The sequence below is a fragment of the Monodelphis domestica genome, chromosome 4, assembly GCF_027887165.1.
Source record: "Monodelphis domestica isolate mMonDom1 chromosome 4, mMonDom1.pri, whole genome shotgun sequence".
Taxonomy (NCBI): Eukaryota; Metazoa; Chordata; class Mammalia; order Didelphimorphia; family Didelphidae; genus Monodelphis; species Monodelphis domestica.
The window spans coordinates 410,090,324-410,108,008 of NC_077230.1; the positions used below are offsets into that span (position 1 = coordinate 410,090,324).

Consider the following 17,685-nt stretch of genomic DNA (forward strand, 5'->3'; position numbering starts at 1 on the left):
AATAATTATAATCTGTAAAACAAATATTTCTTATATAGGTAAAATCAGGTTAAGAATTAGAAATATTTATAAATCATTAGCCAACATTTTGGGTAGTAAATATTTTTGAAAATCCTCAAATGCAGCCACTTTGTTAGCAAAGTTTAGGTGAATTAGGTATTAGGGGATGACTCCCATTCAATGTCATTAACTTATTAACTGTTAAATAACAGATTTAAATTCCAAGAGTTCTAGCTTACTTTTGCAGTGGAATCCAGCGCCAGTCCTTCATGATTGCAGGTGTATACAGATTTCCTGAATTCTCTGATATGTGCTTTTTTGATGATCAAGTCTTCCTTTGCTAGATTTTAGTTCTTTGATCAGATGAATTTTTATAGGCTGATCAGTCTTTCATTTTCTTTCTCTCTTGAATGAATCTAGGTCTGGTCCTTAGAACAGCCTGAATGGCACTGTAAGATAGATGAGGGTTCTGCAGGACTGGTGGCTTCATGTTGGAGTCCAGATGGGCGTCACATTCTCAACACAACTGAATTTCATGTAAGCAGGAAGTCATGAATATTTTTCATGTATCAAATGTTACTGTCTATCTACTTGCTCCTAAAATAGATAGTGAGTTTTAAAGCCATGGTATTCTTGACTGAAAGATATAGTTTCTGAATTTTTCTATAGCTTTAAATCTAAATTGGTCACTTAATTTTTTTTGCTAGATCAGGATATCTACAGATACCATGTATTTTTATCTTCAAAGAAACACAAATTAGCAGTAATTGATATTTAATTGAACTGAGAAAGGTATTTGTTATGTATATTTCCTTCTACAACTTAAGGTGATCACTGAATAGCTCTGTAACTTCTCAGTTACCATGCATGCTCCTAAAAGGCATTGATAGTGCTGAAAAAGAATAAAGGCACCTACTTTATTTGGATCTTTAAGTTAAAAATGAGTTTGACTAGTATTATGCAGCTTAAACTAATGCTTTTTTTGGTATAAAACTTTCCAAAATTTATAAATAATTTGAATCTTTTTAAATTCTTACCTACTTCTTTGGTAAGGCCTGGAAAAGTTTTAAATAGATAGCACTGTGTCTTCTGTTCACTCAGCTTTTGTTCCAAGAAGAGGAGATTATTGAACTTGTGCCAAGTGAATATTTTACATAAGATTCTGATTTTGAAGTAATGTATTTTAATCAATAATAATCAAATGACCAAAATACATTCAGGCAAATAAAGGAAGCTTTTTAAAAATTCAGTTGAATGCCCTTAAAGTGCTTGCTATGAATCTTTATCTGCCGTCTAAGGCTAATCTCAGTAGTTGTTACCATCCTAATAATTATTTAAAATGTGTTTTGGTGATTTGTGCTTTGGAATTGTGTGGAAACTTCCAGAGATTTAATTTGACAGATCCAATAATGCTGTCAACAAAAATACTTTGTAATAAACCTAGAAGTTGGTATGTGTACAGCAGGGAGTTGATGGGAGCCATTTCTAACAGTTTAAGTCTTGTGTAAGCATGTTTATGTGGCATAAACAAATTCCACAAAGGGCACCAAATTGTAGAATTTGTCATATCTGAGGTATTTGAATATTAGGTGAATGAGCTCTTAATTTTCTTCCTTCCCTTCAGCACTTCCTTTTCTTTATGAGGTAGGAAATGCATAAACCCTTTCAATATCATCTACTCTCTAGGTGGGGACACCGCCCAGTTGTTAAGCTTAAATTCTCTGAAGACAAATATATGTCTGAGCCTCAGTAACCCAAACTGTGAACTGCCGCCCGCCCGCCACTGCATACTCTGCTTGGATTTGTAGCAGCATGTGCATGTGGGGGTGGTGAGTATTTATTGCTATAGCCATCGGAACTCGGAATGACCCTGCTAGATTTCATTAAGTTTGTGCCAAGTTGGCATCTGTGTTGGGATAGGTTTTCTCTCCAGCTGTAAACAGGTTGCTAAATTAACTTGTTTCAGACAGCTGGCTGGGTCCTGCAAGTGTCTCTGCTTGACTTGCTGGAGTGTTCCAAATCCCTAGCTGAATGGAACAGATTATTGGAGAATGTTTGAGATGGGATTCAAGGGGGTACTTAATATTCTATTTGTTGTCAAGATCAGGGATCATGTGGAGGGAGGGTTTAAAGATACTTTCTCCACACAGTTTACAGATCTGTTGTTTGAGTTTTTCCTATAACTCCAGCTGACAATATTCGTGCTTGTCATTTTTTAGACCCAAACAGACACCAGATATTAGTTCAGCCTTGATGCTCTTATTTCAAGGCCAGAATAAACAAAAACCAAAGAGTGTGATCCATCTTTATGTTTAGCAGTTTTAAACTCTAAGAAAACAAATTATTTACAAATTGCTTATATTGAGTGTTCCATGTCTTGTACCCATAGCAGTTAAAGTAAGTACGAGATCAAAATGTTTAGTGCTTAAAGCACTAGTTTATTTCAACCTCACTCAACTGGTAATTATAAATAATTAACTAGTCTGATAGCATTAGGCATAAGCACTATGTAGAATGATGAAGTCTCTCCCTTTCTGGGTTTTAATGTTAATTTAATAACGTATTGCCAGTAAGGACTGTTTTCTTGTTATTCACTTCTTTCAGGAATGTCTAATTCTTTGTGATCTCATTTGGGGTTTTCTTGGCAGAGATATTGGAGTGATTTGCCATTTCCTTCTTCAGCTCATTTTACAGATGAGGAAATGGAGGAAAACAGGGTTCACTGACTTTCCCAGGTCATACAGCTAGAAAATGCTTGAGGCTGGATTTGAACTCAGGAAAATGAGTCTTCTTGACTCCAGGTTCAGCGCTATATACACTATAAAACCAACTGCCCAGCAAGAATTGTAAGAAACTCAAAACAAAATAGGAGCTTTGAGCATGAGCCCTGTATAACCCACTTTGGTAAAAGAGAGAGTTAGGGTGCTGTAGCAAACCAAGATCAAGTGATTTAGCAACTAGATAAGACTACTTAGTAACCAGTGAGAGCTAGTAACTTGTTAGTGGTGTTTCATTGTTTGGAAGATAGGAATGTGTGGCCAAGTACCTGCCCTTGAGACTATAGTCTAGTTGAGGCAATAATATGATAATGTGGAGAAAATTAACAGTACAGAATAACAGTTAGTGCCAAATCAGTAGTATAAAAGTTAAGATTCTCAGAAAAGGGAGAGATCTCTATGGTTTGGGGGCTGCTAGGAAAAGGCACATTCCTCAAGATTTTTTTGATTTACCCAAAAAGTGGGAGTTGAACTGAACCTTGAAGGCTGAAGATAAAGAGAGAAGAAAGAACAAGACAAATCATTCTAGGCAAGGGGAAGGACATGAACAAAAGTACAATGACTGCAAGATTTTTTTGTGGACCATCAGTAGACCAGGTTAGATAGATATGGGGAGGGGAGCAAAGGGAACTGGGCAGCTTGATGATACTGTGGAAGTAGGAGTTAGATTGGGAGCCAAGAAGACTTGAGTTCAAGTGAAGCCTCTGACACTTTATTAGCTTGTGTGGTCTTAGGCAAGTGACTTAAATCAGTTTTCTCATCTGTAAAATGGGGTTAATAAAAGCACCTACCGGAGGGGGCAGCTGGGTAGCTCAGTGGATTGAGAGCCAGGCCTAGAGACGGGAGGTCCTAGGTTCAAATCTAGCCTCAGATACTTCCCAGCTGTGTGACCCTGGGCAAGTCACTTGACCCCCATTGCCTAGCCCTTACCACTCTTCTGCCTTGGAGCCAATACACAGTATTTTTAAATTAAAAAAATAAAATAAAATAAAATAAAATAAAAGCACCTACCTTCTAAGGTGGTTGTGAGATATTACTTGTAAAGTGAGGTGCTGTAGAAATCCTTATTATCCTGTCTTATCATTTTGAGGAATAAGAAAAAAAAGTAGGAAAGCTTAACTGAGACAAGATTACAGATATATTTTAGTTAAATTATTATAAAAATTGGGGCATCTAGAGGGCACAGTAGATAAGAGTCAGGAGGACCTGGGTTTAAATCTGGTCTCAGACACTTCCTAGCTATGTGACCCTTGGCAAGTCACAGTTTAACCCCATTTGCTTAGGCCTTGTCCTTCTGTTTTAGATTTGTTAATTAGCAAGCAAGACTTAACCATGCCCTCCCTCTCCCCTATACATATATGCGTGTGTGTGTATATATATATATATATATATGTGTATATATATATATAATGTGAATCTCCCCAGTTAAAGGAATTTTTGTCCCTGTATTTCAAAGATAATTTTTATTATTATCCACATACATGGCTAGTGAAATTAACAGCAAACAAATTACTTCCAAATAGAAATTTTACTATGCCTATCTAATGGAATGGATAAAACTTATAATTAGTAGTATCCTTTTGTATTAGATAATTTCCTAAGATCTTTTAAAAAAACTCTCCTAAGTAGGTTAAGCTTCTCACTTGCATCTTTTACAAAATATTCTAAATTTGGCTTGGAGGTTGTAGAGAGGCACTGCTTGGTTTAGTTCAGTCCTTGATGGTCTCATTTTCTGCATTTGTCATCTTAATTAATGAGGTTTTATACTGTGGGGAAATTTTTTAAAAGGAGGGATAGTTTTGTGTTAGTTTGCCTAGGTGTCAATTAATTTTAAACACTGATATAAAAATTCCAAAGTGTAGATATAGCATAAATCATGAAATTTAGATGATTCCAAATTAAAGGCGGTTCTTCATGGTTTCTCATACATTATATTGGAGGAGCCTTGTTCTTTTGAAAAGGTGTGGAAAAGGAGTAACGTTTCTGTATTAAAATGAACGTTTTATTCTGTATTTTGTAGAAAGTTGGTTACTTTTTGATGCTGTTAAATGAAAAACATGATTGATTTCCATACTAGTTTTTCTACTTTGTGAGTATCTACTATCATATCTTAACTAATAAAAATATAAGTCTATATCTGGAGTTAGAACTAACATACATTTATCATTAGTAACATACATTTTTATTGAGCAGTATGTGCTTGAGGGAGCTTTGGCGATCCTGTGCTGACAGACACAGCTATGTTAAAGTGCTTTGTGACCCAGTCAAGTCTGGGACACAGCTTGACAGACATTTGAACTGAGGGTTGTTTATATTTTGTTTAATGAATTCACCACTTTCACACCTGCTATTAGCAGTCAAACTTAGTGATGATGTCCTTTAACCTGGTGGTAGAGCCCCTTTATCACGTTACCATTGAAATACTTTTTATTTCTCAGCTGTTTTTTAGACTATCTTAAAAATGCTCCTGCTTTTGGTTTGTTTTCCACTCCAAAACAACAGCTGAAAACTTTTCTGAACCTGTTTTCTTTATGATTTGCCTTTGACAAATCTATTTAATTCAACGGCACATATAACAAAAGCTATCTAAGTAGTTGCTATTGTGTAGCTTTTATGATTAAATTAGTATTGGTATCCTGGCAATAACGTAAATAGTCTTAACTATTAAAATTGTTGGGGGGAAAGGATTCGCTGTTTTTCAAAGAGATAGCACTCACATTTAAAATTCTTGAAGTATTATTTTACCCTCTGTCATCCCTCTTTTTTCTCTGAACCCACCTCCCTCTGGGAAAAAGTAGTTATTTAAACATTTTTCTCATTGCAAGTGATATATGAAGGTTAAGACAGATTCATAAATAGTAATTAATTTAATTTTTCCTGATAATGGGAAATTACCAGTTCTCTGGGAGCAGGCCATCTAAAAATCAGTCATATTTTACTTAAGAATATTTTTAAGGGGCAGCTGACTGACTCAGTGAGTTGAGAGCCAGGCCCAGAGACAGGAGGTCCTGTGTTCAAATCTGGATTTAGACACTTCCTAGCTGTGTGACCCTGGACAAGCCACTTAACCCCCATTACCTAGCCCTTATCACTCTTTTGCCTTAGAACCAATATACACTTGATTCTAAGGCAGAAGGTAAGGGTTTAAAAAAAAAAGAATATTTTTAATTTTTAAAATTTTTAAGTATTTTCCCATGGTTACATGATTCCTGTACTTTCCCTTCCTTTTCCCCTCCCCCCCAGAGCCTAAGAATATTTTTAAGATAACAATAATTCAGTGTTATTTTGTAATGAAAATTTTAAATTTTACTTAGTAGGAACAGAAAAGATAATAAGAGCTAACATTTCTATATTGCTGTTTTACAAAGCACTTTACAAATATTTTATCTTCACAACAACTCTTAAGAGGGAAGTGCTTTTATTATCTCTACAGGTGAAGCATCTGAGGCAGACGGGTGAAATATGCTCAGGGTCATATTCTCAGCTAGGAAATGTCTAAGACAATTCAGATCTTCCTGATTCAAGTCCAGCATTCTATGCATTGTACTAGCTTCCTATTTCAAATTGTTCGTTTGTTATTATTTTCTACTTTCATAGATTAATCTAATAAGATTCTTCATTCTGAAGGAGAGTAAATGAAACTATACACAAGTACTTTAAAGAAGGACTTACTGGAGGTAAATCATTAGATGATTTATCCTGGGTTCTCAGTATCTAGACCCATGAAGAATAAGCTCTGCTCATGGAATCATAGGAGCTGCCAAGTCAGAAATCTGCATTTAGTCTGATGTTTTAACTGTCTGTTGTCCAAGGAACAGCCTACCTAAGCTTGGGAGAGGTGCCTTACTTGGTTGGCCATAAGGTGATCAAGTTTTCTGTCCATAGCATCTCTTAGAAATGGCCCCCTAAATTGTAAGGAGATTAATCTATGTTGGAAATACCAAGATTGATAAAATCATAAATCCTTCGAGCTTTAGCCTGGAGTTCAGGTTCTACCTATTCGGCATAACAAATGTTTATTTTGTTTGTTTTGTAAAAGACTCTGTGCTAGGCATTGAATATGCTACTTAGATAAGTAACTCACATGTCCTGCCTTTAGCAAGCTTACCATCCAGGATCACAGGAACTGAGGCAAAAGGAAGCACCATGGTTATTTTGTCCTGTCTGATAGGAGAGGAACACCAAGCTATAGAGACGGTGCAGTCTGTGTCAGTTGAGATTGTGCCTAGATTGCAGATTGATTGACCAATGGCTTATCTGGGTTGATTTGAGCATTGGCTACATGTGGGATAGTGGGAGAAAATGAGAACATTAGGAGAGACATAAAAATGAGTGTCAGGATATCAGAAAGGAGAATTAGGATGTGAACAACTAATTTAGCTAATTAAATTTTTAACTAAAGCTCCATCATATGTACTTTAAGTGCAAAATATACACCTAGGAGTTGACTTAAGGTTGGAGGAAAGATGGAAATGACTTTCTTTCAGTTTGGGGGTGAGCCAGAAGTTACTGGAGGGTATGGGTGGTGAGGGTTTGCAGGGCAGGCATATCAAGATATTACTGTCTTTGATGATAGTGTTATAGTTAAGCCATTTACAATACTAATAACTAAGACTATGACTAAGAACCAAGACTTCTGGCCTGCACATCTGTGGTCTGATGTTTAAACAAAGCTAGTAATTTGTTCACATCCCTCTTATTTCATGTATTCCTTTTAAAAACAAACTAAAGAGGTAGCTAAGTGACTCAGTGGATATAATGCCAGGCTTAGAGACAGGAGGTCAAATCTCAGATCTGATTTGGTTTGATACTTCTAGTTTTGTGACCTTGAGCAAGTCACTTAACCCCCATTGTCTAGCCTGGTGAAGGCAAACCTTTTAGAGACCAAGTGTCCAAATTGCAGCCCTCACACTGCATGTGAGCCACCTCCTTGCCCCAGACAGAGGAGGGGGGAAGTACTCCCATTGGGCAGAGGGGCAGGTGAAGTGAAAAATGTCCTCTGGTGTGGTGAAAAGGTGGAAGGGAGTAGCCCCTTCCAGCACGCATGCCATAGATTTGCCAACACAGGTGTAGCCATCTTCTGCCTAAGATGGAAGAAAAGGGTTTTTTTTGTTTGTTTTTAAAACAAAAACATTCACTATAGTATTATAGTTGTAAGACAGATGTACATGCCAAAATTTTCTATAGTTAACAGATTTTAGCATCAGGGAAAAATATAAGGATAGCTTTAAAGATAACATTTGCTGAAGGAGTAGTTATAGATAGCAATTACTTTAAAATTGTTACCATTACTGATAAAGGAAAAGGATTTTTCATTTACTATGGATAAAAGAAAGAAAATGTACAAGCTCTGTTCTCTGGCCTTGGTTATTCCATATGTATAAGATCTTGTGGTTTTCCCATACATAGTCTTGGAGTTGGTCAAGACCAATGAAAGTCTGACCATGTTACTCCCCTCCTCAAGAAGCTCCAGCCTGCTTCTTGTCGCTGGAATAAAATACCAACAGCTTTGTTTGATTTTTAAAGCCCTTTACAGCCCAACCTATCCAGGCTACCCAGCTGTTATGCTTCATGCCCCTTCTGTTTCAGCCAGATGGGTCTACCTCTTCTCCGTAACAGCCCTACCTGATCTCTCTTTCTGCTTCTGCCCAAACCTGGGGTGCCATTTCTCCTCACTGCCTTCTCATAGAATCACCACCTTCCTTCAGAATCAAGCTTAGGGCTACTTCCTCTTATAGGAAGCTTGTCCTGATCTCTTCTTATTGCCCAACACCTCCACTTTCTTGGCAAAGATTTTGTATTTATTTCCTGTCCTTTTTTCCTCTCAACAGAAACTAAGCCCTTGGAGGGCTCACACTGTTTTGGTTTTGTCTTTGTCTTACTAGTGCTTTCCATAGTGCCTGGTACACTCTTTTTTACTTTTTTTTTAAACCCTTACCTTCTGTCTTAGAATTTGATGTCAGATTTGAACCCAGGACCTCCCATCACTGGGCCTGGCTCTCAAACCACTGAGCCACCTAGCTGCCCCCTCCTAGAACACTCTTAATAAAGATTTGTTGAATGAGTAGGAGAAATGGAATCCCTTCTACGTTATCCCCTAACAAGTTGACAACTGTTATGGAAACACTTAGAGAAAATCACTACTTCCCTAGTAGCCTTCTATAGTTTTTGATGTGACCAAAATTGTTTCCCACTGACTTCCACCCATTATTCCTCATTCTTCTGCCTTAAGTTACAACAGGGTGTTTAATCTCTTTCCCACATGATAGTCCTTGCAGTATTTTAAAATTTTACTCATGTCTTTTCTGTCTTCTCTCCAGGCTAAACATTCCCATTTCTTTCTTCTCCCATTATGTGTTTTCAAGTCTTCTTTCGTAGTTAATATTTTCAGTTAAGACTGAAGTAGATGATTTTATTTTAGCTGAATTAACATTTTATCAAAAGTAATGCAAATAAAACATGACTCAACTTTAAAATTTCATCTTAATATGGCAAGTGTGCTCTGGAAGAAAAAGAAGAAATTTTAAGATATGTAGCTTTAAATAGTCTTTTTATTAATAACCTATTTTAACAGGGTCCCCAAGTTTAAATTTTGCTTGCTGGGTTTTTTTTAGGAATTTTAAAAAGCCTTTCAAAACATCATGAAACTAATAATAAATGTTGAGTCTTTGGCAATCAAGTGATGTATATTTGTTTAGAAGTAGCAAATTTGGTTTTATTACATGGAGTTAAAGGAAAGCCATCTGGTGTTGGACCATAAAGGTCCCAAAGAAAATGAACCTGCTTTGTCCATTTTGACATTTTCTTAGCCATCAGAAAAGCCTTCCCAGAGGCCAGGTCAGTAATTATAAACTTAGTTATTATAGAAAAATCTGGACCCAGCGGCTTGATGTTTATGACATATCATTTTTGTTTTGTTTTTATTTTATTTTTAAAAGTTTATTTAATTAATTTAGAATATTTCCCCATGGTTACATGATTCATGTTCTTTCCCTCCATTCCCCCCACCTCCTCCCATATCCAGTGAGCAGTTCCACTGGGTTTTACATGTGTCATTGATCAAGATCTCTTTCCATATTGTGGAATTTGCACCAGGGTGATCATTTAGAGTCTACATCCCCAATCATATCCTCACCAAACCATGTGATCAAGCAGTTGTTTTTCTTCTGTGTTTCTGATCCCACAGTTCTTCCTCTGGATGTGGATAGCATCTTTCTCATAAGTCCCTCAGAATTGTATGACTTATATCTTGCTAAGCTTATGTGTGCATATAAAGAGAAAAAATTGCTATTGTAACCAACACTACAATTATTTGTAATAAGGAAACAAGTAGCATGTGGCTAGGACAGTTGCTACATGATACTTTATAAATGTTTTTAGATATTTATGTTGGCATTTTAAAGGTTCTAGTTGAGAACACAAAAAAAGTTGCGTTTTTGTGGAAGTGACCAGTTTTAATTGAACATCTTTATTTGGGGGGCAGTGAGGTGGCACAGTGGATAAGAGTGCTGGGCCCGGAGTTGGGAAGATTCAGCCTCACATACTTCCTAGCTGAGTGACCTTGGGCAAGTCACTGTTTTCCTTATCTGTAATATGGAGAAGGAAATGGCAAAGCACTCCAGGATCTTTACTAAGAAACCCCCGAATGGGGGTCACAAAGAGTCAGGTGTGACTGAAAAAAACTAAAAACTCAACAACACCACACTTTATTTAGGAAATGGCAGGCTAATTGAAACTCTCAGAGACTGTTTCAAATTCAGAATATCCCCATTGATGAATTTGACCAGCTTATCAAAATCCACACTTCATTAGATAAAAGATTGAGAAGTTCAAACTCTGAAGGCTTCTTTGTTTTTCTCTGTTGTTTTCCTGAATGTATATGTCCATGAAGTAATGCTTGCTTATGTCATCCCTTATTTCAAAAAGTGCTTTTTGTTAGTTCATCTTGTTTGATCTAAATTTGTCATTTACTGCATCCAGAGGATTCTAGAAACCTACTTACTAGTTTTTTGTTTGTTTTATCAGAGACTAACTGAATCTGGTCTCTTGTTTTCTGAAAGAGCCCAGCAGAGTGCCACTTACTTAAAATCTCATGTGCCTTTAGCCACTGACTGTGGTGACTTTCAGTAGAATTTCTACATGTCCAAATGTGTTTCTTTCTTTTTTTTTTTAATTTTAAACATTATTTTATTTGGTCATTTCCATACATTATTCATTGGAAACAAAGATCATTTTCTTTTCCTCCCCTCCCCCCCTCCCACCACCTTTCCCTCTCCCATAGCCGACGCACGATTCCACTGGTTATCACATGTGTTCTTGACTTGAACCCATTTCCCTGTTGTTGGAATTTGCATTATAGTGTTCATTTAGAGTCTCTCCTCAGTCTTATCCCCTCCAACCCTGTAGTCAAGCAGTTGCTTTTCATCGGTGTTTTTACTCCCACAGTTTATCCTCTGCTTGTGGATGGTATTTTTTAGATCCCTGCAGATTGTTCAGGGACATTGCATTGACACTAATGGAGAAGTCCATCACCTTCGATTGTACCACAATGTATCAATCTCTGTGTACAATGTTTTTTTGGTTCTGCTTCTTTCCCTCTGCATCACTTCCTGGAGGTTGTTCCATTCTCCATGGAATTCCTCTACTTTATTCTTCCTTTTAGCACAATAGTATTCCATCACCAACATATACCACAATTTGTTCAGCCATTCCCCAATTGACGGGCATCCCCTCGTTTTCCAATTCCAAATGTGTTTCTTATGGGGCCATGAAATGAAAGGCTCACTATATGGTATGTTAGATTTAAAATAGTTTTGAGTGTTAAATAGTTGTAGATAAGAGAGTGGGAGCCATAAACTGTGATAATTAAAATGTTTGGGAGCAAGGGAAATATATATATCAATTATGACCGCTGAAATATGTTTTCTACTGTGTCTTGGTTTTATATAAATATAAGATGGTCGCCAGGGAATATATTCCCAATTTATGAATATGCCCAAGCCAACTGGGTTTTATAGAGAAATTTAATTTATAATACACTGATTAATCAATAGAAAAAGAGAGAAAGTAAGAAAGGAATAAGAATGAATAAGTCAGTCAGTTGGTTTTATCACTCACCCAAGATCTCTCTAGGTAAGGCTTCTCATGCCATCCTCAGGCTCCACCTTCAAGAGAGCCTCCTTTCAAGAAATGTTTCCAGAGAATTCTCCTCCTTCAGAGCCAGCCTTCTCTCCTGGTCCTCCAACAGAGCAACCTCCTCAGTCCTCCTTCAGAGCCACCTCGCTCAGAGCAAAAACCTCCTTTCTCTGTCCTCAGACCCCGCTATCTTTAAGGAAACCATCTAAGTTTCCTCCCCTCAGTTCTCACATCTACCAATCACTGTCGATGTCTCCCCTGTGCCAATGGTGGCTCTAGTTTAACCCAGGACCGCCCAGAGGTCTGTGGCCTTGCACATGTCTGTTGAAGGTCATATTCTCAAATAATTAAATCTTGATCTTTGCTGCAGCCCTTCCTAAATCCTGTTACTCTAAGTAGGGTGGAGATTGTATTTTCCAAGACCTGGTTCTGTCATTCCAAGTATCTCTATTGTATCAATTCTAAAATCAATCATGACTCAAAGAACTTCCTGTTCTATGCTTAAGCATAGGTCAAAACCCTTTCCATTGTTTAGCAAAAGGTTTCTGTCCTAAAGTAGTCTTAAGTAGGGAGGAGAAGGATCCTCCCATGCCAAGGGGTTTCACATTCCAGTAGAGTTCTTACTATCAGTAGGAAATTTTTTCCAGTATGAAATTTCCCAATGGGGAAATTTCCAACATTCATAAGTCTAAGAAATTTTAAGGTTTACAGGTAGAAGCTATCCAGAATTAAATCCAGAAAAATACATTGAGCTTATTTAGAATTCAGACTGACAGAAAACTTAAATATTCCCATTTAAAAAAAATTATAAGGCAAAGGAAAAGTAAATGTTCTAGTGTCCAGGATTTTGTCATCTTGAAATAAATTCCTGCTGTAGCATTTGACTGAATCTGAAGCATACCTTCCATCTCTGTAGTTTTGTGAAAGAATTAATATTCCAAATAGTGATTGGGCCCCTTCTCCAATCCCAAAATGCTTTCTGGTTATTGTCCTGTATTTTTTTTACTGTTAATATATTGCAGCTTAATTCTTAGAAAATTGGTGATCGATTGACAAATCATGTGTATCTTCACATAAGATATCAAATGAGATACTATTTATAAGGGGCTTAGGATATTAGGAGAAAGGAAGGATATTAAGATATTCATAATTACTTAAATGCTGTTTTCCTTTCCCTTCCCCTTTTATAGTAACAGACTTGATATCCATAAATTAGAGCATCTCATTCTCCAGGTTTATGTATCAACTAGTATGTGTTACCTGTACATTAAAGTAAGGGGACAAAAATCAAAGAGACCACACAGCTGTCTGCCAATTCCTGTACAATGTGATCATTTTCTTACTTCCAGTGGCTTTTTCCTGTAAAAGTCATTATGAGAGATTTATTTCAGGTCTAATTATAAATGACTCTTGATTATAGATGAAACTAGAGAACAAATATAAGAGTTCATGGTTAAAAAGTAATTTCTATTTACCTTGGAATTCATTTTTGGCATTTCAATATGAGGTCTTGTCACGGAATGTATGTATTACTTTAAACAAACAAATTAAGCTATTTCCTAATAAAGGCCTGCCTCAGTGCTTTCTTGTGGCATGGAGGTGACCCTGGGTTTTCAGGAGCTAACTATAGCAGCAGAGTATAGGTTCTGGCAAGTCTTAGCAGGCTTAAATTAGGGTTTTGAGTAGAAGCAAAATTTGAAAGCCATAGACCATTTCATTTTTCCCTTTGTGTTTCCAGCACATAGCACAATGCCTTCCTTATACAAAGTATGTGCTTAATGTAAATATTCATTACATGATGATGATGATGATGATGATGATGATGATGATGATGATGAAGAAGAAGAAGATGAAGGCCTATATATTTGTAGTTAGATTCTGAGAGGCATATTAGTAAGTGGTTCTCCATAAAATCTGGCAAAAGCTATTCTTGAAGACTGTCTTCTAATTGAGAACGAGTTGTGATCTGCTTTGTTGTGGGGAATTCTGGATAAGTAGCTCTCCACTTATGTATTTGTTAATTCAAAAAATTTACATATATATGTAAACATAAAAATACACACACATACACATACACACACATACAGCTAGGTAGGTGGCTCGATGGATAAAGAACTATACCTGGAGATAGGCCTCTTGGGCCTCAGACACTTCCTAGCACTTAACCCTCATTGCCTAGCCCACTTTTCTGCTTTAGAATGAATCGATTCTACACACAGACATAGTATAGCTTGAGAATTTCCTAAAAAGTATTTTGATTTAAGAATCGCACTCTAGATAAGTAAATCCACAGCGAACTACCAGGGCGAAGCACCTGTGGAACCTTTTGAAGAAGAACGGTTAGTGTTGTATGAAGGTTCAAATTCAGCTGTTAGCATGGAAGTTTCAGAACCTGTTGGTAAGACACTTTCTGACCATATTAATACATTAATATGAAACTTTCAATCTCAAGATTTAAGGTGCAAATTAGAAAATGGAGAGGCAGAAATGTCCCCAGAAGAATCATGGGAGCACAAACAAGAACCTAGTGAAGCAGAGCCAGGGGGTGGCTCTTTGGGAGATGGAGGGCCTCCTGAGGAGAATGTCCAAGAAATGATGGAGGAGGAAGAAGAAATGCCAAAACCTAAATCTGTGGTAGCATCACCAGGTGCACCTAAGAAAGAACATGTAAGTGTAGTATTCATTGGGCATGTAGATGCTGGTAAATCAACTATTGTAGGACAAATAATGTATTTGATGGGGATGGTTGACAAAAGAACACTTGAAAAATATGAACAAGAAGCTAAAGAAAAAAACAGAAACTTGGTACTTGTCATGGGCCTTAGATACAAATTAGGAAGAACGAGACAAAGGTAAAACTGTAGAAGTGGGCCGAGCGTACTTTGAGACAGAAAAGAAGCATTTCACCATCCTAGATGCCCCTGGGCACAAGAGTTTTGTCCCAAACATGATTAGTGGTGCTTCTCAAGCTGATTTGGCTGTACTGGTAATCTCTGCCTGGAAAGGAAAGTTTGAAACTGGATTTGAAAAAGGAGGACAGACAAGAGAACATGCCATGTTGGCAAAAACAGCAGGTGTAAAATACTTAATAGTGCTTATTAATAAGATGGATGATCCAACAATAAATCAGAGCAATGAAAGATATGAAGAATGTAAAGAAAAGTTGGTGCCATTTTTGAAAAAAGTTGGCTTCAATCCCAAAAAGGATATTCACTTCATTCCCTGCTCAGGATTGACTGGTGCAAACCTTATAGAGCAATCAGATTTCTGTCCTTGGGATATTGGGTTACCATTTATTCCATATCTGGATAATTTGCCAAACTTCAACAGATCAGTTGATGGATCAATCAGGCTGCCAATTGTGGGTAAATACAAGGATATGGGCACTGTGGTTCTAGGAAAGCTGGAATCAGGCTCTATTTGCAAAGGACAGCAGCTTGTATTGATGCCAAACAAGCACAACGTGGAAGGTCTTGGAATCCTTTCTGATGATGTAGAAACTGATTCTGTAGCCCCAGGTAAAAACCTCAAGATTAGACTGAAGGGAATTGAAGAAGAAGAAATTCTTCCAGGATTCATACTCTGTGATCCTAATAATCTATTCATTCAGGATACACATTTGATGCCCAGCATTTGCCCAGGTTATAATGTGGTGCTGCATATTCATACCTGTATGGAAGAAGTCAAGATAACAGCCTTAATCTGCTTGGTAGACAAAAAATCAGGAGGAAAAAGTAAGACACGACCACGTTTTGTCAAACAAGATCAAGTATGCATATTGCCCTTATAAGGACAGCAAGAACCATCTGCCTTGAAACCTTCAAAGATTTCCCTCACATGGGTTGGTTTACCTTAAGAGATGAGGGGAAGACCATTACAATTGGAAAAGTTCTGAAACTGGTTCTAGAGAAGGACTAAGCATTTTTCTTGATGACCCTGCACAAATTGACTGCAAAAGCCTACTTCACACGGCCTTCTCTTATTTTCTGCCCATTGATAAACTTCTCCCCATATTTTACAAAGACAAATTTTACAGCAAAAGTCCACATTATGTCAGCTTTCTCATATTGAGAGCTCTGCTATGCCACTGTTAAATTTCCCCCAAAGTTTTTTTCTTCTCCCAAATTCTGCTTCCTTGGATAAATTCAGCAATAGCTTTATAAGTGATATGGACATAATTGCCTACAATAATGAAAACCTAAAGGAATTTTTTATTTTTAATTTTCCCCTTTGGCATATTTAGACATCTTTTTTCCAGGCAGGTCATTCAGAGTGTGCGAGTGTATGTGCACATGTTACAAAGACAACTACCATGTTAATAAAATATTCAATTTGAAACCCTTTTAGGTATTTGAATTACTGTTGAATAATGTTTTTTATCTGGATGTAACACTGTTGCATTAGCTTTTTAACTTTCCAAGTAATTGAATACATTTTATTACTTGGACTTTTCTAAACTACCCCATCCACTCACTGTTTTAAATGAGGCATTTATGGTTTTACTGTCTATTTCTTCCTTCAGTTCTCCTAGTTTCTCCATTAGAAATTTGGGTGCTATATTATTTGGTGCATACATGTCGATTAGTGATATTTCCTCATTATCTAAAGTCCCTTTTAACAAAATATAATTACCTTCCCTATCCCTTTTGATCAGATCTATTTTTGCTTTGGCTTTATCAGATATCATGATTGCCACTCCTGCCTTCTGTCAGTTGAGGCCCAGAAGGTCTTATTCCATCCTTTAATTCTGACCTTGTGGGTGTCTACCCGCCTCATGTTTGTTTCTTGGAGACAACATATGGTAGGGTTTTGGATTCTAATCCATTCTTCTATTCGTCTGCGTTTTATGGGTGAGTTCATCCCATTCACGTTCAACGTTATAACTGTCACTTGTGGACTCCCTGGCATTTTTATCCTTCCCTAATTCTAACCTTTCTTCTTCAGCTCTGCCTTTTAGTCCAGTGATTTACTTTAAATCAGTCCCCCTTGTATTTCCCTTTCTACCCCCCTCCCTTCTTATTCCCTCCTTTATTTTCCCCTGTAGTCTTTTTAAAATTTCCCCCCACCCTCTCCCTCCCTTGAACTGCTTCCCTCCCCACCAGTCTGTTTTTTACCCTTCTACTCATGTATATATATATACACATATACATTTACATATACATATACATATATATATACATATATACTCATGTGTATATATATACATACACATGTATATGTATTTATGCATGCATATATCTATATACCTATTTATGTCTTGTCCTTTCATCCTATACAGTTTGTCACTATTCCCTCTGAGTGTAGTTCTTCTAGCTGCTTAGGTGATAGCAACAGTTTTTAAGAGTTGCCAATGACCTCTTTTCTTATAGGGATACATATCATTTTAACTTATTGAGTCTCTTAAAAAAACTTTTTTGTTGTTGTTGTTTTTCCCCTCTTTTTTAATTACCTTTTGATGATTCTCTTGAGTTCTGTGGTTGGACTTCAAATTTTCTGTTCAGGTCTGGTCTTTTATTTATGAATGCTTGGAACTCTTCTGTTGTGTTAAATGACCATACTTTCCCCTGTAAGAATATAGTCAGTTTTGATGGGTATTTTATTCTTGGCTGTAGGCCTAGTTCCCTTGCTTTCCAGTATTCCATGCCTTTCGTTCCTTCAGTGTGGATGCAGACAGATCCTGTGTTATCCTCACCGTGTTTCCATGGTATCTGAATGGCTTCTTCTTGGCAGCTTGTAATACCTGTTCTTTCATCTGATTGTTTTTGAATTTGGC

The 17,685-nt window shown here is 37.0% G+C and overlaps 2 protein-coding genes and 1 pseudogene across 3 annotated transcripts in view; 2 read left to right on the forward strand and 1 right to left on the reverse strand.

Annotated features, from left to right (window-relative positions):
- TP73 (tumor protein p73) overlaps positions 1-421 on the reverse strand; it is a 230,692-nt gene extending 230,271 nt beyond the window's left edge. The window contains exon 1 of the mRNA XM_056795960.1: positions 240-421. Coding sequence (XP_056651938.1) covers positions 240-271 — 32 coding nt within the window. The 5' untranslated portion in view covers positions 272-421. The remainder of the gene's footprint in view (positions 1-239) is intronic.
- The window catches only part of WRAP73 (WD repeat containing, antisense to TP73), a 45,908-nt gene that overhangs the window by 4,718 nt on the left and 23,505 nt on the right, over positions 1-17,685 (forward strand). For both annotated transcript variants that reach the window (XM_001376430.4, XM_016422276.2), the window contains one exon: positions 421-537. In XM_001376430.4, the coding sequence (XP_001376467.1) occupies positions 421-537 (117 nt within the window). The remainder of the gene's footprint in view (positions 1-420; positions 538-17,685) is intronic.
- Positions 12,415-17,008, forward strand: LOC103092623 (eukaryotic peptide chain release factor GTP-binding subunit ERF3A-like; annotated as a pseudogene).